Source organism: Dermacentor albipictus, chromosome 10, assembly GCF_038994185.2.
Source record: "Dermacentor albipictus isolate Rhodes 1998 colony chromosome 10, USDA_Dalb.pri_finalv2, whole genome shotgun sequence".
NCBI classification, from domain to species: Eukaryota; Metazoa; Arthropoda; class Arachnida; order Ixodida; family Ixodidae; genus Dermacentor; species Dermacentor albipictus.
Genome location: NC_091830.1, coordinates 69,504,306 through 69,527,304, shown reverse-complemented (window position 1 = coordinate 69,527,304; position 22,999 = coordinate 69,504,306). Strand labels below are relative to the sequence as shown.

General features: G+C 48.6%; 1 protein-coding gene across 1 annotated transcript in view; it reads left to right on the top strand.

The window, feature by feature from the left end:
• Positions 1-11,961: 11,961 nt before the first annotated feature.
• Positions 11,962-22,999, top strand: part of LOC135899525 (phospholipid-transporting ATPase ABCA3-like) — a 138,310-nt gene continuing 127,272 nt past the window's right edge. Inside the window, exons 1-3 of the mRNA XM_065428809.1 lie at positions 11,962-12,018; positions 18,504-18,892; positions 22,392-22,658. Of these exons, the coding sequence (XP_065284881.1) occupies positions 18,604-18,892; positions 22,392-22,658 (556 nt within the window). The 5' untranslated portion in view covers positions 11,962-12,018; positions 18,504-18,603. The remainder of the gene's footprint in view (positions 12,019-18,503; positions 18,893-22,391; positions 22,659-22,999) is intronic.

Below are 22,999 nucleotides of genomic sequence, written 5' to 3'. Positions count from 1 at the left end.
ATTACGTGTCGCAATCGCAAAATTTTTTGCAGTTTCGGTTTCGTTAGCTTTGCAGATGCCATGACAGACGCCCCGAAACCGTCCTCTGGCTTGAACAATAATAACGCAAGTAATTCTAAAATCCAAATGGCAATAAAATATGCAACTATTATACCAAATAAGATGTTTTACAACTGAATGCTGTCAAAAACTCCTAACATGTCTGCCAAAGTGAAAATATTGCGCTTCCGGCGCCTGCAGCCTGCTAATACATAGCCTTCAAGATTTACCCTTGTTACCCAGAGAACGTTGCCGCCTTCGTAGGTAACGTAGTCGGCGCCAGATCTGCGCATTTATATACGTGCACAACACCATGGACCGTGCACAATACATTTCACTCAATGAAAAATTTCGGATATGACGTATATGCAACCGTTTCTGGCGCCCTGTTGGTGTCCTGCCGTACACAAGAGCATGACCTTTGAGATCTTTTTCTCTTAATGCAAAGGAACCATCACTAAAGGGATACGACACCACCTATTTGTTGCACCGTAAACACGCCCACCATAATAAACACAGTGGACACATTTAGGCTGTAATCATCGTGGCCCCGGTGTAAGAAACGCTCACATCTCTGAGGCCGAGCAAAAGCGTGTTCGAAACATGGCAATGATGACGTCTTTCTTCGCCTGAAATCGCCTTTAGTGCCTGCAGTCTGGAGGATGTGATGTGTAGTTAATTCGGCGGTTCATTCGCGGTGGTGTTTGCAATGGAACAGCTTTACACGAAAATATAATGCTTGCATCTCACTTATTCAGCGATCCACAGCGCAACTCGTCTTACTGCCCTGCGAATGTTCCGTCGCATTATTTTTTCTTAATTATAAAACCTCACCTCTGACGGTGTCATTCTCCAAATAGCTCGACTGCTCATGACCGTGCTCATGACCAAACGCAACAGTTTTGTATTAGCAAATCTCAAAGGCTATTGTTACAGCTGGAACAACTTCTTAATGTTTTGGCTAGATGGCGCGACCATTGTACAATTTCCCTGGGCTTTCAAAAGAGGGAAATACGTTTCCGGCGCACGCTTCGAGCCGAGAAAGGAGGCGAAGAGAGGAAAAAACAATGGGAAAATCAAAGAAAGGAAACAACAAGACGCTAGGCTTAATCACGTGAGTTGACGTGTCACGTGACGCGTAGCGGGTGTTTTGAAAACAAATGACACGCACATGAGCGTGAACTCGCTCCGTCGGTGCAGAACTACCTGCGGAGCGACTGGAACAAAGCCATGTTGTTGCTCTAATGGACAAAACCACCTGAATAACATAAAAACGGCTGTACGCGTTTCCGCAATGTTCTGGTGTGGGTGCCTTTGATTCGTTTGAATTCGGTCAGAGCGGTCGTATAACACTGCGCCTCAGTATGCTTTTTCGCTTCCCGTCCGGAGATGGCCAAATTTTGGCACGGGGCTCTATAAACTGCTCTATTAAAACTAGCTTTGCATATGTGAGTAAAGGTTCCAGAGCAAGTACACAACACAGAATATAGCAACATATTTAGTTATGCAGGTCGTTCAGCATTCATGGTTACTGCGTGTAATAAATAAATAAATAAATAAATAAATAAATAAATAAATAAATAAATAAATAAATAAATAAATAAATAAATAAATAAATAAATAAATAAATAAATAAATAAAATTTGGGTGCCAATTTAGTGGTGAATGCGAGAGAAATGCGTTAGGATTATGTCGCACCTATTTGATGAACCTGATCCATGATTTAAAGCACTTTTTAAGCAGAGAAACGAGAAGAATAAGGGGTTAACCGAGGGGCCAGATTTTTGTTAGTGATATCACAAGAAGCCAACAAACACTGACACCAAGGACCACATAGGGGAAGTTGCTTGTGCTTAATAAATGAAATAGAGAAACGATAAATTAATGGCAATGCAAGTGGATGAAAAAACAACTTGCCGCAGGTTAGGAACGACCCCACAACCTTCGCATCGATCCACAGCGAAGGTTGTGGGATCATTCCCCACCTGCGGCAAGTTGTTTTTTCATCCACTTGCACTTTCATTAATTTAAGCAGATATAACTTTTAGGATTCGTTTTAATAACCATCGTGAGCACGTCATCAGCCTTCCATTGTCTAAACATGTTAGTATACCTGGTCACCGTTTCGGTAAAATCAAATGTACCATTCTTCAACGGGTTCTCAAACGCGCCACGACCTGGAAGTCATTCTTAACCCATAAATTTGATACAATTCGTTCAGGCATCTACGAAAACGTTGGGCAGGCCACATGACTCGCATTGTAATGTGAGTCATGTGGCCTGACCAACAAGCACTGTTCTCATGCACAAGCACTGTTCTCATGGCCTGCCCAGCAAGCACTGTTCTCAAGCCTTCACAATACGCGCGTTGTGAAGGCTTGAGAACAGTGCTTGCTGGTGCTCTATTCTTCATGTGTTGTACTTCTCTTTTCTTTTTGGTGCACAGCTGTCGTTGTGTCTCGTGTATACATAAGGCGTGTCCCAACTAACGTTATCCAAGATGCTGTTAGAAGAAACAAACGAAGAAAAAATGCACGGTGCAAGGAATACAGTCACAAAACCTATACAGTGTTCGTTCGGCACAAGTCCGAATACCGCAGGTCTTATAACTGTGTACCCTGTACCATGTTTTTGTTTTCTTCCCCACTTTTTTTTCTTCTTCTTATAACAGCTTGGCTAACGTTAGCTGGGACATCCTATATATAGTGCGTAACATGCGTCGTTACTGAAGCTGAGATTGTTAAATGCTTGCCGTGTCGCATGTTGATCTTTAGCGTAGTCACATCTGCTCACTGTCACTGAAATGTCAGTGTTGGCTACTTTGATCGAATAATTTAGCTTATCGATAGTGCCTACACGCGAGCCCATAAAAAGGGGCTGCGTTGTAATCCCATCGTTTCACGCTGATGAAGGCCGTGTCACGTGCGTGTGTGTGAGCACGCACGTGACATCCATCCGCCACGTGACACGCCACGTGACATGCCACGTGACATCCATCCGCCACGTGACACGTGGCACGCACGCACGTGGCGGATGGATGAATGGATGAATAATATGAGCGGCCCCTTTGGAACGGGCGGGGGGAGGCGGGTTGTGCCACCAAGCTCTTGCTATTATACTGCTTAATGTCCGCGCTCTCCCCATTCACACCGCCCCCTGGTGCCCATGCATCATCAGCAGCCCGCGTGCAGGACGTTTCATTTGCTGTGGCATAGTTACTAGCGCTAACAAGACTAACGAAAAGAAAAAGGTTGGGACAGGACAGAGCGCTAGCAAGACAAACTAGCGCTCTGTCCTGTCGCAACTTTTTTCCCCCTTTTAGTCTTTTTAGCGCTAGTAAATATGTCACAGCAAATGCATCCACACTAACTAGCCAAACTTTCTGCGTTAAGAGGGAGCTTTAGCTCGGGCTCAACTCGGACGCGGCCCATTCAAATACATGTAAAACGCAAAAAAGCTTTTCTGACATAACCCCTGGACCGATTTTAATAAGTTTGTTGTTTTTGAGAGAGAATGTTAAATTCTAGTGACTGTTGGAAGTGGAATTTCGATTTAGGGCCTGAATATTAGTAAAAAATTTTTCAAAAATTTGAAAGTTTGAAAAAGATAGACGCACGAAGCTTATAAATTAATAGCTCTGCATTTTTCCTCTCCCAGCATGTCTTTGTTAGACATCAGAAGCAATCTGCTTGTACTTCTGCGGCACGATGCGTTCATCTAGTCACAAAGCACAACGTGCGATCAATGCGCGGAAGCTTTGGATATTGTCAAGGATGGCGAGCTGCGAAACAAGATTGCCACACAGTTACGACAGGGCGACACGACGCGCACCTCTCCCTCTCCGTCGCTGCAGCTGGGAGGCGTTCAAAGAAGCGGCCTTTGCGCTGGAATCCGCCGCCTTCCACCCGCCCCATCGACATTGTGACGGGACTAGTTCGGCGTGTGTGAACAATGATTCCGGAATTCCCCAACGCGGAGCTGATTTGACACGCATGGACAAGCTGCCGTGGGGACAACGTATTTTGGTGCGTCTCACGCTTCGGCACCCCGCCAACGCCGTCGTCGGGCATCAGAGCGCGGTTGCCTTTGTGTACGTAAACTGATCTGCAGAGCCGCGGCGAGTTGGTGATGAGTAAACGAACAGTCGCCGCGTCGTAGGACCGGCGGATCGAGTGTATAAAAACTGTGGTTGTGCGAATGCTGAGGACACTTCTCTTGAGCAGTCATGTTAGACTGAGTCACTTCTCTCATGCAGTCATGTTGGACTGTTACTCTTTTTCTCAAGCAGTCATGTTAGACTGATTTAATTTCTGTAAATAAGCCCTTTTTCCTCGTTCTCGATGAGAAACAGTTCTTCACTTCATCAACGATCTCAGCGTAAATAAGTTGGACGACGGCATGGGCCAGCTACCTTCGAATTCATGCCGTACTCCAATCTTGGCAAAGGACCACGGACGATGGGATTGAGCCCCCAATCCTGACAACTGGCTGACAGCGGTGAGATGGACTTTGCGACATGGCGCTGTATCTGCGGTGAGTGCTTGGTTTTTGCTTTGACTCTCTAGGCTTCATTTTGTGGTTGTTCTGTTTAGAACAGTAGGAAAGCTAGATTGTTGTGTGTTAGCTAGGTTGTGTTTTCCTAGCTAGATTTAGAGAGCAGAATCAAGGCAGTAAAGCAGCAGTCATGGAATTAAGGACACTGCTGAGAGACGAGTTGTTGATTGTTGGTGAGGAACTGGGCCTAGATGTACGTAAGGAAATGCTAAAATCAGAATTATTGCATATCATTTCCGAACAGGCCAGTGAGGAAGAAGTTGAACTGGGGTTTGAACTTCTGAAAAAGAGAGAAGAACGAGAGAGAAAAGAAAGGGAGGAACGCGATAAAGATCGCGAGTTAAGAAAAATGCAACTTGAACTTGAAAGCAGACGTTTGGAGTTGTGTCAAGGAAGTGAAGGCGCTCTGGGTCGATCAAGTGAGGCAGAATCATACCGCATGGACAGGCTATTAAAGCCATTTGAGGTCGGGACCGACATAGGCTTGTTCCTAAGCAATTTTGAAAGGACTTGCGAAAAGATGAACTTCGGCCCGAGTACATGGCCACAGCGGTTGCTGTCTATGTTGCCGTGTGAGGCGGCGGAAGTAATCGCCAGACTGAGTGTGCAGGATGCATATGATTATGCAAAAGTTAAGGCTAGTCTCCTGAAGAAATACCGCCTTTCAGCCGAAGCTTTTCGGCAAAGGTTTAGGAGCACAGGCAAGAAAGATAGCGAGGGCTATCCGGAGTTTGCATATAGCTTAAAGGCCAACCTAGTCGAGTGGCTTAAAAGCGCGGAAGCGTACGACAGCAGAGACATGATCATTGAATGCATGTGTCTAGAGCAGTTTTACAAAACCATCCCCCAAGCTGTGAAACTGTGGGTGCAAGACAGAGGTAATGTAAACACTGTGGAAAGGGCGGCTGAATTAGCCGAAGAGTACGCAACCCGTAGAAAGTTGAACGCCGAGGAGGGAAACTGGGACGGTCGAAATGGACCGCGGAAACCATTTCCGTTCAAAAAGGGTGCGCAAACTAGACGATCCGAGCCTGTAGACCTGGCGGAAAAGCCCGCAGAAAAGAGCGAGGAGAAACTTAACGGAGAAACCGCACAAAAAGAACAGAAAAGAAAATTCGAATCTGCTAGACCAATTCGCTGTTACAAATGCCACAAACTGGGACATATAGCTGTAAACTGCGAGAAGTCTAGCGTAGTTTTTTCCTACGTGGAGGAAAAAGATGAGAATATGGAACTTTTAAGTCCATATCTCCACGACCTGCAAGTTAACGGAAAACCATGCCGAGTGCTAAGAGACAGTGCCGCCACGCTGGACATTGTCCATCCGTCTTACGTGATGGTAGATGACTTCACCGGAGAAGTAGCATGGATAAAACAGGTTGTAGAAGAACACAGCGTGTGTCTGCCCATGGCCAAAGTCAAAATCAGTGGACCATTCGGGGAGCTAGAGACTGAGGCAGCAGTTTCCAAATTTTTGTCACTGCAGTATCCCTACATCTTTTCGAATCGTTCGAATCAGTTACTGCGTGACAGAGGGCTCAAACTGGGAGAGGGCATAGTACAGGCATTGACCCGAGGCCAAGCTCGTAAGATCGCGGCGCTTTCGGCTGAAAATGCTCAAGCTCCTCCAGCGGAAGCAGAAAAGGGGATAACTTCAATGCCCGAATCCGAGCTAGGCCCGAGGGACAAAAGAACAGTTGCGGAGAGCCTGCCAGCTGACCAGCTCAATGAGAGCGTAGCACTAGAGTGTCAGAGTTCTAGCCTGCAGGAAGAGAAAGCAGACGCGCTCACAAGCGAGACAGGGTCGTTATTATCACCGGCCTCAAAGAACTTTGATCAACTCTTACGCGTGGATAGAGAGTCACTGGCAGCTGAGCAAAAGAATGATGAGAGCTTAGCAAAATTACATGACACAGCTAAAGAAGGCATTGCTAGGCGCAACGTAACGATACATGAGAGAGGAGGATTGTTGTATCGGCATTACAGAGATCGAAAGGGTAGGATTTTAGATCAGTTAGTCATACCTACTAAGTATAGGGAGGACCTTTTGAGTCTTTGTCATGGAAATGGGTGGTCCGGCCACCTAGGCATAAACAAATCAAAGGAAAGATTGCTTATGGAATACTACTGGCCTGGCTGTTTCAAAGATGTAGAAAACTTTGTAAGATCATGCGACGCCTGCCAGCGTTCTGGTAAACCAGGAGAGACTTGGAAAGCTCCACTGAAGGTAGTGCCCTTAATAACAGAGCCTTTCAGACGACTTGTAATAGACACGGTAGGGCCTCTTCCAAAAACAAAATCAGGCTACAGGTACTTGTTTACCATGCTGTGTCCGGCCACCAAGTTTCCAGAAGCAATCCCTGCATGCGAGGAGAACATTGACCACATATTGTGCCATTGTCCTCAATTTCAAGCCCAAAGACAGTATTTGTCCGACACATTGAGGAAACTAGACGATCGTCCTCTGAGTGAACAGACAATATTAGAGCACCGTCCCGACCGATCATCGGCTCAGAAGGCAGTGAAGGCACTTTTGTGTTTTCTCAGAACTTCTGGTTTGCTCGAGCGACTTTAACTGAAGTGCTGTCCGTACGCGTACCTACACCTTCTCTCTCCCTTCTTTCTCTTCCCCTTCTCCCTTCCCCCAGTGTAGGGTAGCCAACCAGACTATTGACTGGTTAACATCCCTGCCTTCCTGTATTCTTCTCTCTCTCTCTCTCTCTCTTGAAAGAGCTCAGCTCCACCGAAGTAGTAGACGCGCTTTTGACAGTGTTTGCACGAGTTGGGTTTCCAGCCGAAATTCAGGCAGACCAAGGGTCAGTATTCACGAGCGCACTGACTTCCACATTCTTGCAAAAGTGCGGGGTAAAGTTAATACACAGTTCTGTCTATCACCCTCGGTCAAACAGTGTAGAGAGGTGGCATTCGGTGCTTAAGCGAGTTTTGCGTGCGCTATGTTACGAGCACAAGGAGGACTGGGAGAATTGTCTGCCGGCAACTTTGTTTGCTTTGCGAAAGGTTCCACATGAGACGACAGGGTTCTCACCAGCAGAACTAGTGTATGGGAGGACACGCCGGTCTCCACTGAGAATGTTAAGAGAGATGTGGGAGGAAAGATGGGAGAGTCCAAGAGTGGTTGAATACGTGCTAAATTTACTGGAACGGCTAAGCGCAACCCAAGAACTAGTCGGAAAGAACATGGCACTAGCTCAAAAGAACGCCAAAGTCTATTACGACAAGAATGCGAGGCTTCGTACGTTTAACGTCGACTTAACGATGAAAGCGGAAAAGTGTAGGTTTGGTTGTTCACAGGTTACTTATCTGGGCCATGTTGTCGGTCAGGACATGAGACGGCCGGCTGAGCTGAAAATAGCTACGATTGGAGAATTTTCTCAGCCGCGCCCGAAAACGGACCTTCGTTCATTTTTGGGACTTGTGGGGTACTATCAACGGTACATTCCGAATTACTCGCAATTGGCAAGTCCATTAACAGACGCCCTCCGAAAGGGAGCACCGAGTAACGTACACTGGGATAAGGACAAAGAGAACGCTTTCCAAAGTTTGAAAACGCTATTGGTTTCTCGCCCTGTGCTTCGCGCGCCAGACTACACAAAGGAATTCATAGTTCAATGCGACGCAAGCGACAGAGGTATGGGCGTGGTACTTAGTCAAGTCGCCGACGATAACGAGGAGCATCCTATCCTCTACGCCAGCCGTAAACTAAATGTAAGAGAGGAAGCCTACAGCGCTTCAGAGAAGGAATGCGCTTGTTTGGTTTGGGCCGCCCAGAAGTTGTCGTGTTACTTGTACGGAGCGAAGTTCATCTTCGAGACCGACCACTGTCCTCTGACGTGGCTCAATCAAATGTCACACAAAAACGGCCGCTTGCTCCGATGGAGCCTCACTCTCCAAGAGTACAACTTCTCCGTTAGATATAAGAAGGGAAAGTTGCATAGCAATGCGGATGGTTTGAGCAGGCTAATTTGAATTCTGCGTTTGAGGGTCCCGCCTAAATTTTAGGGTTACTAGTGTTAACTTTTATTAAGCGAAGAAGATCCCCTCTCATTTAGCAGGATTCCCTCCATGATTGCTGAATTTGTCAGCAGGAATTTGCTTCAGAAATTGGCATAGTGAAATGCAGCATTTTTTTTTGTTTCTGCACTTATGTTGTTGTTGTTTTTTTGAAGCCTAGCGAGTCTAAAGTGAGAGCCAATGCACGTCATCTCGGCGCAGAGCCGTGTTGTGGGGTTCATTTTGCAGTTGCCTGTCCTTGTTGGATGTTTTGGGGCGGTGACATCAATGCACAAGTGGTCGCTGCGAGCCAAGACATCAATCCCCCCCCCCCCCCCCCCCTGACCAGCAGCCGTTCTCTTCCTGCCTAGCGGTTGTCAGCGCTAGACAGTCGAGACTTTCCGGGCCATGGAGGCGCTGTCAAGGATGGCGAGCTGCGAAACAAGATTGCCACACAGTTACGACAGGGCGACACGACGCGCACCTCTCCCTCTCCGTCGCTGCAGCTGGGAGGCGTTCAAAGAAGCGGCCTTTGCGCTGGAATCCGCCGCCTTCCACCCGCCCCATCGACATTGTGACGGGACTAGTTCGGCGTGTGTGAACAATGATTCCGGAATTCCCCAACGCGGAGCTGATTTGACACGCATGGACAAGCTGCCGTGGGGACAACGTATTTTGGTGCGTCTCACGCTTCGGCACCCCGCCAACGCCGTCGTCGGGCATCAGAGCGCGGTTGCCTTTGTGTACGTAAACTGATCTGCAGAGCCGCGGCGAGTTGGTGATGAGTAAACGAACAGTCGCCGCGTCGTAGGACCGGCGGATCGAGTGTATAAAAACTGTGGTTGTGCGAATGCTGAGGACACTTCTCTTGAGCAGTCATGTTAGACTGAGTCACTTCTCTCATGCAGTCATGTTGGACTGTTACTCTTTTTCTCAAGCAGTCATGTTAGACTGATTTAATTTCTGTAAATAAACCCTTTTTCCTCGTTCTCGATGAGAAACAGTTCTTCACTTCATCAACGATCTCAGCGTAAATAAGTTGGACGACGGCATGGGCCAGCTACCTTCGAATTCATGCCGTACTCCAATCTTGGCAAATGACCACGGACGATGGGATTGAGCCCCCAATCCTGACAATATGCAAGAGATGTCCCAATCACAAAGACATTCGACGTCCTTTGGATGACCCTTGACTGCCATGTACTAGTGGAACATATTATAGATGTTAACAAGACGTCATTAAATTTCTCGGATATTTGGTCTTTTGGGTGCGTCCAGTACATATTTGTGGTTAGCTGGGTAGGGTGCTTTACGGGTGCCATCACATTCGGATTATCTGGCATGCCGTAGCGGAGGATTAATTTTGATCACGTGGGGTTCTTTAACGTGCACCTAAATTTAAGCGCGCGAGCGTGCTTGCATTTCGGCCCCGTCGAAGTTCGGCCGCTGTCGTCAGGACCGAACACGCTAACAGGGAAGAAATGCCATAGTCACTATATAATATAGGGCGCCGGGTAATTAAAGAAGTGTTGATTGATTGAACACTGCGGTGTTCAAGTGTGCGTGTTTCAATCACTGTTTTTTCATTCTGTTGCGTTGGAGGAGGCGGAGGCCCCACCCTCTCCAACTAGTGGCCCCCGCATAGGTATACGGGGGCCACGCTTCTTCTTGCCCGTGTCGGAGACCGCGGGCACGTTTAACACTGTTCTCAAGCAACAGTTGCGATGGTGTGCATCTTCGGAGTGCACCGTGTGGCCAGCAGTCCCGCGTGCTCGTCCGCGTGCTTGACACAAACGGTGAGCGCGCGTGCAGTTTAGCAAACTGACAAGTGCCGCACTTGGCCGCACTTGGCCGCACTCGGAAGAGGGACAGTCCCAGAAAACGGACCCCAATGGGAGCGGACGCACCCTGTATGGGCTCCTCCTTAAAAGTCCACAGCGACCGGAGATTCTGACCCGAGGCTCGCAGTATCACCACCATCGTATCCGGGAAGGTGAGCCGCCCATTTTGAGCCCACCCGGTTGTCACTGTCCCGCCCGGATCGGATTTTTCGGCCTTTTCTCTGTCTCCCTGGTGCACGCCGCAGCTAGGCCTGTTTTAGGCCTAGCGTCCGTGGCCCCCCACAACCCACTCAGCCATGGAATATCAAGTAAACGGCACTGACATCGATTCCACCGAAGCCCTAAACGGGGAATGGGAGACTGTCCTGCGTCTCCGCAACCAATACCGCCCGGCGACTGCCAGTCACTCTCCCCAGACGGAACCCAATGGCGGCGACGGCCGCTCAACGGCCGAGAAATTCCGAGCCGCGACGCCACCAGCTGCATGCGTCCGTGACGCTCGCCTACCCCGCAATTCCCGTGCGGAGACCTCAAAATCGTATAATCCAACCACGCGGCGGTTTGGACGTGACCAAGGAGACCCCTCGCACGCCTTTCACAGCAATAAGCGATGTGAAGAAAATCCCCCTTCAGGAAGCGCTCTCCCAGGACCAGGTGCGGCTGCATCCAACAAACAATGCTTCCACGCGTTCATCACTCGAGAGGAGGTTCGATCTCGGCCTTATGCCCAAATCGCGTCAATTCGCATCGGCACGAGTTCAACTGATGTCAGCGCCTACCTCGCTCCGCCGGATGATGCCGTGAGGGGCGCCATTCACATGGCCCACAGTGATGGCGAATCGCACGGTGAAATCTTGAAAGGACTTGTTCCCTTCAATCCTGAACTACCGATTATTGACGCTCGGCCTTTCGGAAAAAAGCGATCCGTTATTATCACTTTCGCCACCGGCACCCTGCCCAAAGCGGTCCGCTTTAGGGCGGGTATTCACACTTGCTTTCCTCATCGACATAAAATGGTGACCATTTAAGTTAACAAGCATGGTGTGATATGCGCACGGGCAAACATGCAGCGCATCTGCCTCGATGACTGAGGAGACCCACTGCGGTGACGTATAGCGTCGGCAGCGGCGAGCGACTTGCCCTTCGTGATGTCTCTCTACTGAGCCCGGGTCGTCAAATTTGCCGGATTCAGAATAAAGTTGTTTCCATCCAGATGTCTCTCTACCTGCAGGGCTGCTCTAAATGTCCTTTTTTTTTGATGCCTCTCGTCCTGGGGTATTACCGAACCGCGATATCCTGATTACGCATACGACCGTGTTGCATTAACATTACCCGATTCAATTCTCACCGTGCGGACTAAAAATTTCTTATTGGCATCTCGAAACATCGACACGTGAGGTTACAGTAGAAACTACGAAATGTTACAATCCTAATGAAAAAGACACTTCAAACTACGTGCTTCTTGGCCAGTCCCCCGTAGTGGGCATAAGCCAGTGTTTGGGCACGAGAACAAGAACAAGAACGAAGAGAGACCCACCGGACCACTTCCTCACCACGTCTTCAAAAAACCGTCGTAAGTTGGCAGATTTGAAATTTATTCAGCCCCCACGCTCTTTCTGCGTGGCGAGACAAGGCCTCCGCACGGGTCTGTAACGTCTCCTTTGTCGTGCCACGGCATGGAAATTAATACGGAAAGAAACATACCGGCACATATCTGTGGAGCTCGCCTACATGGCCATAGACAGCGCTTCCGCCAACAGCGCTTTCGCTACCCCAACATCTTCGTTTATATGTAACATTCTCGATTCTGATGGCATTGAAATATGTTTGAAATATCTACAATGCCTGTTATGTGTTTCGAAAATGTAAATGCAGAGGCTTAGGTACAAATGGCGCACACCCCCTTCGGGAGACTGGCGAGAAATTGGGCAGCCGAAAATAATAGAACTTAGTAGCGGTACTAATTTATTTTCGCAGAAAGAAAAGAGCAGGAGGTACAAATATAAGTACACACATTATTATGCATTACTTACATATATTATTCACACATAGTATATGAACACATATGATTCTAATTATTCATAAAATGCAATAGAAATTAACCCCTAAAACCACAAGCAGTGCGTCCGTTGTCATTTTTTTCCTGCATGCAACGCATACAAGATTCTATAATCGCACTTGTACAAATTTTTGGAATGGTATTCAAATGGGCTTCTTACGTACTGCCGCAATATTAGACAGGTTTAGTTTAGCTTCTTCAGCGTAACAGCGGGACCAGAATGCGCATGCGTAGAACCTTAAATGAGCCGTCTCGTTCAACGTACGCACGCTACTCCTCACATTTAGCGCTACCGTCTTCGCGTGGAGTACACAGTTTACGGAAGACATGGCGGTGGTCCGGGCTGCCCACTTCGAACTGAATTTGCCGTTGTTTTTGCAGAATTAACTCTGCTCGTAGTGAATGGCTGTGTGAAGTGCTTTCGCTCAATCTCAGGCCTCTTCGGCGATAGCGTATTATGGATAACCTTGCGTAGCTTTCGAGTTAGCTTCTCATTCCGAACGCAGCGAGCCCTAACGGGAGAAATTTCTTAGGTAGCCTACATACAAGCGCTGTGCTGGCACGTAGGCTCCCTAAAATTTCCGAAATGGCAGCACCTCCTAACGGCGAAGCCACGACCTGGGCGCGACAGCATATGGCCTCTGAGATCGGGTGATCTCAGAGGCCATGGAGGACGCGTTCCCAGCTGTCATTGCGCTGTATATCCCACTTTCCTGACGCGCACGCAACGTTTGTGGAATAGATGAAATTTCTTATGTGCACTAAGCAATTGAGAAATTTAAAGCGTAGTTAACGAGCTTATGATTGGGGAACGCAAGCCGCACCTAAGCGTTGGGGGACGCAAACTTCATTGTGGGCCCTTAAGCGTTATTTGGGATCTTTGTACACCCGGCTGTTTGCGTCCGCCAACGCTTTGGTGTGGCTTGCATTACCCAATCTAAAACACTAGTTAAATGGCGTCTTGCACGTAAAATACGCTGTCACGCTATACTAAAACTTGGTTTTGCAAAGTTCACCTGCGGAACGGTAGCGCTACTTCCCTTATCGCCGCTAATACGTTAACGTTAAACTAAAAATTTCATTACGGAGTTATAGGTTAGGGAACACAAACTGCCCCCAAGCGGTAGGGGATGCAAACCACCGGGCGTGCGAGAGAAACCGTCGCGAGCACAAAAGAGCGCGAAGGGCCCACAATGGCGTTTGCGTTCCCCAATGCTTGGGTGCGTTTTACGTCACGTAACCTAAAACTCTCCATGACGTGTCTTAGCTCGTTGCTCGATTTCTCGCCGTTGGCACCATCCGAAGCGCGATAGGTGAGACAGGTGAGGGAGGTACCAGAAGGTGCTGACATTAGTGAACGCGCACGCCACGGCACTTCCACCAATGAGTGAGGAGCGTTCGGTCAGGTGACGCAAAGCTCGGTTCGCCGTAACACCACCAGATGGCGTTGCCCAGCGCACATCACTGGGAGTGTTCAGGTATCTGTACAGGCAAAACATTGATTCACAGTGGAGGAAAAGAACTAGAAAACTTACCAGCAAGTATGCGGCCTGTGGGGTGGGCAACACAGCAACAAAGAAGGTCAAGCAGAAAGTGAGAGAAGCTGAATTAATCTCATGGGTGGCGCCAATGGAAAAGAAACCTGCCATGAGTAACTACTTAAGAGGAAAAAAACGAAATCAGGAAAGAAACCATTTATGATAACTCAAAGGGAAGCTCATTACTTTTCGAAGCGAGATCGGGATGCCTTAGAACACGCACCTATAAAGCGAGATATAAGAAGGAAGAAGAAACATGTGCTTGCTGCGGTAAAGCTAGGGAAACGACGGAGCATATTTTATTAGAATGTGAAGACGTCTACCCAGCGGTCGATTTAGGCACCACTGGCCTCCTTGAAGCCCTTGGGTTCAGCGGGAGCAGTAGTAAAGCAAACAGGTCCGCAGTAGACATTAGTAAGAGGCGATTGGAGGATTGGTGGAAGAAAAGTAGGGAAACGACAAAAGATGGAGACGCACAAAAACACAGTTCGCAATAGGGGATCAGAAAATTTGGACGTGGTAGTTCATAGTGTTTCTTTTTCTCTTCTTTTTTCATTCTTTAACCTAGGTAGGATATTAGGCAGCATAGTAGCAAGAGCTTGGTGGCGCAACCCACCGCCCCGTTCCAAAGGGGATGCTCATAACATCTATCCATCCATCCATACTAGCGGCGAAACCCGTCGATTGCGCCCGCAGTATCGCAGAAGTTTTCTCGCGTCGCGGAGATGCTTCACCTTTCCGTTCGTCAGATCGGTGGCTGAGTGAGGCTCTACCACCTCAGCGCATTAACCAGATGGGGTTTAACATTACGGCATCGGAAGCGCCGGCAGTAGTGCCTCGTTTGGCACGCTGCAGAATGTAAGTCAAGCCGGCACTCGTAAGCATACCATTCTCTAGAAACTTTACCCTTAAAACCAGCTTCGAGAAGTATATTTTGAGCACGAACGCCTTCCTTTTGCAGCGAACCGTTTTACATGCAGCCCTTTGGAAACTGTGGAAGCACTGTCTGGAACGTTTCTGCATATCGCTGCAGAATTCGAGTGCCTTGGTTGCACTGTACGAGTGCTGATCTAGTCACTGCTGAATACGCACACAGGATTAGAGTTCCAAGCCGCAAACGCAGGCGCTGAAAAGAGAGAAATATTTGATTGTACTCATTTGCTCACCGCGGTCGCCCGGCTGTCCCCGTCGCGAATCTCCCATCGGCGTCGACGTACTGTTTGAAGTTGTGCGGCCTAAAATGAAAGAAAAAAAACGCTATTTGACACATTATTCCACCGCAGCTGAACAAAATTTAGTCAGCAGTTCCCCATCAGAAACTGCCTCGATAAAAAGAGCCGGAACAATATGGCTGCTGCCACATTTAGTGCGCATCGTCAGAAGGGGTACGAGGGAACGCGGGGCTCCATTCCGCTCTACTGCCAGTGTGCTAGCTATTATAATTCTAGCTGTAATTTGCCATTTTCCAAGACAGGTTCATTTACTTGTTTCCGGTAGTCTTTCACACGCAATGCATTCGGCAGAGTACCTACATCTTTATTTGCCTTTATAAAGATATCTCGACATATAGGTGCACCCGAGCGACGAAGAATAAAGTTAGTTGAAAGTTAGTGCTTGTCCCTGTCCCTTACTACGTCCTTGTCTTGGATTCCGCGCACTCCATTTGTTTCTTCGCAACAAGTCTTATTACAACAGAACGAAATGAATAGTTCCTGCGCTATGTCCACGAATATAGTCGCCATCGGCAAAATTTATCCTTTAACGCCCTTTTTGGCGAATCTGAAACCGTTACATGGGTCGTGCAGTAGTTCTCAGCGCTTTGAATTGTCACAAACCATTCCTTTTAATTTGCTTTTTGTTATGTGTGTTCCATATAGGTTAATGGCTTCCTCCCCGTCGTCCCAATATCCACTGTGCTGTTTCTTTGTCTTACATTTGCCATCGCCTCTCTCGACGCGTATGCGTTGCGGTAATATTGACTGGTTGGTTTTATATCACATTTGGACGTTTTATTGCGAGCGCGAGTTGTCCCCAACTAAAGAGCTGGGAGCTTCGATGATACTCGGCATGTTACTTGGATGGAAAAATTGTCGTCTGTTACGTGATCGACCACATCTTCGTCCGACGGATAAAAGGTGAAGCGAAGATGCGCATTTTGCAAGGCAATCATCAGCGGGTCATGCTGTTCCATCTTGAAATCGACACCTAAACTTACATGCACTTTGAAAATTACTCATCAATCATGACGTTGAATTGAACTGAATTGAATTGAATTGATTTCCATATTGAATGGGGGAAAGTCCGAACTAAAAAGTAAAAGTGAATTCACTTGACAGAGGTTCGGACCCCTTTACAAAGTATACAGTAGGATAAACCAGTGACTGACATTTCAAACATAATATGAGCACAAGAAGCGTTAAAAACAAAACAGCATACATTTCAATATCAAAATTTCAGGCACGGGCTACTATTTCACATATTCTCTGTAGGGAAAAAATAAAAGAAAATACAGAAAATACAGAGAATTGCAGGGTTGTATGCATGAAATGAAATGTCCGTGATGAAATGCATATTAGGTTTCAGACAAACGTCCACGCAGAACAGATGATATCATGAATGCGTCATAAAAACGAAGCGCAGTGTGTTTTTGCTAACAGTTGTGACATCGATCTCTCGTTCATTGTCAAGATGATTATTACATTAGATGATTATTCATTACAGTTGTCAAATTGATTGTGACAGTGACGATGACGCGAGCGTACCTTCAGAGACTGTGTGGGGACGCGTGTCACCAACCTCCTTCCGGTGTGACAAAGTCGTCAAATATATTTACACTCTTAATTACACTTACTGACGTTTTGTACTGAGGCCCGTAAACGAAATTCACATAAGGCGATGCCCTGTTTATAAAAATTATGTACATAGAACACGCGCAACTTATTCAGTGCGTGATATGCAGATTATGCATTGAAACGTTAATGTGACAAAATTGCCAGATTATGCAAAAGGAAACACAGCAGTATGAACCACTGACCAGCTTCGCGAATAGATCACGAAGCTGTGCATCGTACCCGTCGACAAAGGTGGCACGAAAAATATCGCCGATTAACGCAGAGTGTTAGTGCCGATCTGCTGAGCGTCCGGCCTTCCTCATAGACTGTTGCGGAAATGTGATATGCTACTTTACTACTACTTTACTACTATACTACGATATACTACGTCGAGCAAACCTTTTACGTGTCAGTAAAGAAAACTTTAAAGGGAAGATGTCTATGCTGGTTGGTAGGAACATTGGAAGCAAACACCTGTCGACTTGCACTGACCTCTACATTTGAGCAATATAATGAGAAACTTACCAGTGTATTGAAATATCTCAAGATACATACGGCCGGTATCGTATCGGGTACAATTAATGCGCTTGTGTCTTGTATCTGTATCTCAAATACTTACCGCCTCAGTAACTTGTACCTGTATCGTGACACAATTGCAAAGTATTTTTGCCCATCCCTGGCGCACTAAAATAAAACATCTTGAGCAAATTTTCTTCATCTCTCAAGCCGCAATGTCTAAAAAAAATGGCGGCCTGGGCAGGACGGGCTTGTCGGTGTTAAGCGATCGGGCCTGACCTGAGCATCACTCCTAGGCAGCCGCCCAAACGTAGGGCCAAAACGCGGCCATCTACAGCTGTAATACTGACCCAGAGCTAAGCAAACTGGAGGCAAAAAATTGGCAGAGGCTTAGCTTGGCTAAGCCTAGTGGATTGCGAAAGCAATCTTCTGTTCAAGTTGTATAGTTCCATACTGCTCATCGAACGTGTAGATGCAGTCTCGTCGCCATTTAAAGCATCCATAAGGCTTGCTGTCCGACGATCGGGTGTCGCCAAAGTCGCGTCAGCATTGAGAGCATGCATGATTCTTGTAGATGCACCCAGATCAAGAGATGTTGAACGCATTCGCCTGGCTGCGTAATATGCACGCCGTTTAGCTAAACGTTGTTCCCGCTCTTCATCCGTTTCTTCCGCACGCCGCCGCTTCGTAGCTGCTGCACATCGTTGCAGCTTCACCTTATACACATCATCTGACATACGCGGAGCATTCGCTGGGACGACTGCGACGAGCCGAGTGATGGGGGGGGGGGCGCTTTTCCACAGCTGGTATGACGTCACACATAGGTCACGCTAAAGATCAATGGTGGATTCTCCGGGACGACGGCCAAGAGCGGAAATTTCGAGCAGTATAGCTTTCGCAATAAAAAAGAAAGAATGCTACAAGTAAAAAAAAAGTAGAATGCTGGAAATTCTGGCGTTCATTGGGACAGCAGAGACTCACAGCGGTTGATTGCAATCACGGCGCGCCATACTATACTACCCGCCTTCAGTAAATAGACTGTCATGTGTCGACCTGCTCACGCACATCATCGCAGCTACATATAGAAGGGCCCTTTTCCACACGTTCCTTCCAGGGCATCGCCCTCCTGCGACCTGGTCGAGCGCCGACCTTCGTCGTCACCTACAGCAGCGTGTCCGCAGAAGGTCCGCTGGAACGACGGACGCTCCTGTTCGATGGCGCGCAACGTGGCGATCTTCCTGTGGCGGACGCTGTACGTGCAGGCCGTACGTCGCCACTACATCGCCACGGCGATCGAGCTTTCGGCCGTGGCGGGCCTCTTTTACTTCCTGGGGGGCTTGCGGGAGCCGGCCAGGCGACTCGGCAGCGACTCGGGCGAGGTGGAAGCGCGCTGGGCCTTTGTCCCGCCCCGGGTGTCGCACATTGTGTACGCGCCAAAGAGCGACTACAACGACGAGCTGATGGCCGCCGTCCTGAGCCGACTGTTGGGGAACTCAGCGCGCGGTGAGTGGCGCACGGGCGTTTCGTTTCCTAACCCTAACGGGCACCCGCGTGCAAGAGCTGCGCGTGCTGGACGCGACCACCAGACCAGAATCACTGGCTTTCACCAAACCATGCAGGAACAAAACGGACTGGCTCTGAATATGCTTACGTAGAGCGATGACAAATCGGGCTGAATGCAACAGAAAGGAGGACATCTCCTGGGTCACGCTAAAACATTTGTTCTTTTATGCGAAGCATATTACGAGGGCTCAACCCAGCTCCTCAGGCGCGGCGGTGACCATGAAATCACGTGACACCGTGACGTCACGACAGAGGAGAAGTGGCTTTGGCTCAACTCTTGCAAGACGGGCTGGGTGGGAATCGAACCAGGGTCTCCGGAGTGTGGGACGGAGACGCTACCACTGAGCCACGAGTACAACGCTTCAAAGCGGTACAAAAGCGCCTCTAGTGAATGCGGTGTTGCCTTAGAAACGCGCTGTTTCTAAGGCGTGCGTCTCTTGCTCAGGCGCACATTTCGTTGCCGCGCCGAACGCTGCTTTGCTCGACGCTCACCGCGTCCAATGCGGGACGCGTAGTCGCTGCCCTGTAGCCCATTGTCTTACACCCCTTGGCGGGTCGACGGGAACGCTGTCGCGTTCCACTCTTGAAGGCGAAGAAGTAATGCATGAGTTGTTTCTTCGTCTAGCCGAACCAAATATAGCCAAGCAACAGCAGTTCACCAGGCTAAACAGTGGTTCAACAACTAAAATAAAGGCTAGTATGCTTCGCATCCTGGGCTTAACCTTACCTAAGCCACAGCCATTTTTTTTTAACGTTTATTGCAGTGGCCCGTGTGATGTCGTCCTTGTTTTTGACTTCAGTCATGATCCGTCCACGCTGTAGATGACAGCGCAGTAGTATCGGCGCGCCCCGACTTGCCATGAGTGAGCGTTGCATGTCTGTCTTGAAACCTATAAATCTAGATGGGCGGCGTCAGAGGAAGTTGGCTTGCAGACTTCAGGTTGATGCCTTTTTCTGTCACCATAGGCTAAACTCCAGAGAAGTCGACGGATGGCCATTGCATAGTCATTGCGCGTAGAACATGAACTCGTGGCATTGTAAACAAGCAGCACCAGAAAAAAGTCTGCTTGCTGGGGAAAAGAAAATCCGTTTACAGTTTCCAACATTCATTGATTTGTGGAAGCCCAATTAAAATAACAAGATCTTAAGTTTACAACTGCGGAAGCACGGGCCGCAATTCGGACCAAGTGCTGACCATAATCGCCTAGCATGGCTCACAACGACCAATTGCATGACCACTCGTGGACAACTTCGCTATGAAGCGAAAGCTACGGAGCTTCTGCACATGTCTGTATTCGTACGCAATGTAGTCCAGACGCGCGCGGCACCGGTTCCGGTTTCGCCAACCTTGCACAACCTCTTTAGTGAAGGCAGATACAATGAGCTCGGCGTGAATAAACGTTTATTCACATCCGATATGCACCAAGTTCTGAACAGCGAGCATCGCAGCCCGCGTCGGAGCTCCGAAGCACACGTACGGCGTCGCTTAGGACTCGGACGCGCAACCGACGCTGGCGTCGGCACAGCCGGCGTAGCAGTCAGCTCGCTCACTCGTTTCTACATGCCGAAGGTTGCGATTTCCAGATAGGTTCGCTTGTTTCCGCTCAGTCGCTGCAAATGCTTTTTTATGCGAAGCATATTACTGGAGCTCAACCCAGCTCCTCAGGCGCGGCGGTGTCGCCTTCAATACCACGTGACACCGTGGCGTCACGACAGAGGAGAAACGGGGCTCCAACTCGCGCCGTCGCTCGCGGCGTCGCCTTCAAGGCTGACCACGTGACACCGTGACGTCACGACAGAGGAGAAACGGGGCTCCAACTCGCGCTGTCGCTCGCGGCGGTATATAAGCAGCTGCGCTTGCCTCTGCTAGACACTCACGAGGTGAGATGCCTCCTGGGCCGCTATTTTGTAGCGATGCCTTATGCCTTATTCCATGCTTTTCTTATCATCCACCACACACGGCCGCCTGATCCCGTTGATAATGTGGGCAGGCCGTCGCTCTGACCACTGGCCAAGAGCGAAAAGCCTGAAAAAGCATAGAATCAGAAAAGGCATCGCTACAAAATACCGGCCCTGGAGACAGAGCTGCTCGTTGGAATGGGAAGCGAAGGTTGCGGCGTGCAACAGAGACTGTTTCTAGGTGGCTTTGCTACGGCGCAGCGACTACGCGCCCCGCATCGGACGCGGTGAGCGTCGAGCAACGCAGCGTTCGGCGCGACAACGAAATGTGCGCCTGAGCAAGCGACGCACGCCTGAGCCGACGCCGACGACACCGGCTTTTCTGCGACACGAGCTCCTTAACGCTGTCGCGTTAAAATAAAGGCTAGTGTGCTTCGCATCCTGGGCTTAACCTTAGCTAAGCCACAGCCATTTTTTTGTGCGTTTCAACAGTATTTTGTTGCTAAAGTTGGTCAACAGCCTCTCAGCGAAGTTGAATGGCGGGACAGCAAGCGGCAAAAAATAACTAGAAGAGGTGGGCACCATTTCGCGTTTGATGAATGTGCAAAGAGTGCGACGGTTGCGGGTGTGCAAAAACTTGCTAGAGCAAACTAGAAATACAATAAAATACCAATGGCGGACCGGTGAATGTTACGTATCGTTTCAAATTAGGTGCTGTAAAAACAAAAAGGATATTGTTTTCTATTTCCCAAGTAAGAAAATGGGAGGAAAACTGCGGGACTACATCCAGCAGCGGTGAAAGAGGCGCGCTTAGTTTTCGTAGCCTTCGTATTATAGCCAAGAAAAGTCCGCGAGTATAGTGTATTTTGGGAAAGTGAGACTGATACGGCGTTTAAAGCGCGAAACATGCTAGCGCCACGTTTGTGTTTATCTTATATACTGAGAGACTTGCATTTTACACCCATAAACGTTTAGTTCAAGTAACTAAACACCAGAATTTTGATATTTTCGTGCTTGAATCTATTGGCTTGGCCCCACTACGGCGTGCCTCATACTCAGATCGTGGTTTTGGCTAAAGCCCCATAATTTAATTTTTTAATTGCCTTAATCATTGCCATAATTTTATTACAGATGCATTTTGCTCACTTTAGTGAGACTGTTTTACGCCCCTTTACAGCCAAGCCGGCACGTTTGGGCCATTATTGACCCTTGCGCCATAAAATTCCAGACATCATCAGCGACGTCACATCTACTTTATGTAATTCATTGCTCCACTGCCAACTAATTAGCACCGGCATGGCGCTATTTGGCCATAGTTGGGCCTTTCGCCCCAGAAAGCCAAATTCCTCATTATCATAATCAAATCGTGGTTTCGCACGTAAAGCCGCCACAATTTGATGTTCTTTTTAAAATCTAGGTGACCCTAGACGTATTGATGCGTGAAACTACGTAATTTATCCTTGCCACCTCACGAAAAACACCCCAAGCGATATGCCTCTTACTATTTTTAATTACCGCTTCCTTCGCTCCCTCTGTTTAGGTCTTCTGTCTGAAGATAACGCGACAAATACACTCGAGTCAGCAGTGGTCACCCTGAAAGACGCAGACGCCGTGGCTCTTAAGTGCCAGGAGCTCGTGAACGGCAGCGACGATAGCAGCACCACCAAGCCGCTGTGCTTAGCCTTTCCCGCCACGGCGAGCGATTCCGCCAGCCTCTCGCTAAGGCTCTACACTCCCGTTGAGATTATTTCGACAATTATGACGGAGTATCACCTCGGTACTACCTTCACGCCTGAATCGTTTTTCGGTAAGTCACCAGCGTGGCCGCAACAGGCCGTGTAGTACACGTGACCAGGTTGTCACGCAATTACGCAAACCTCACGTGCCGTGCGCACGTGAAGGGTCCCAGTCTTCCCGTACCGCGTAGCGCAGAAAGAATGTACGTGGCCTGCAACACCCCGCTGGCGGCGCTCTTCATCGCACCAGCGTAAGGCCCCTTAAACCTCGCGAAGTAGTGACACTCTCCTCCTCCGCCTTCACTCCTCCTCGTTTCTCCCCTCTTTCACGCTCCCTGCTCGACCGTGGCGCCACCTACACTGCTCGAGCCTAGCAACGGCGCCAACATGCGCTCCTCGCCACTCCGGACGC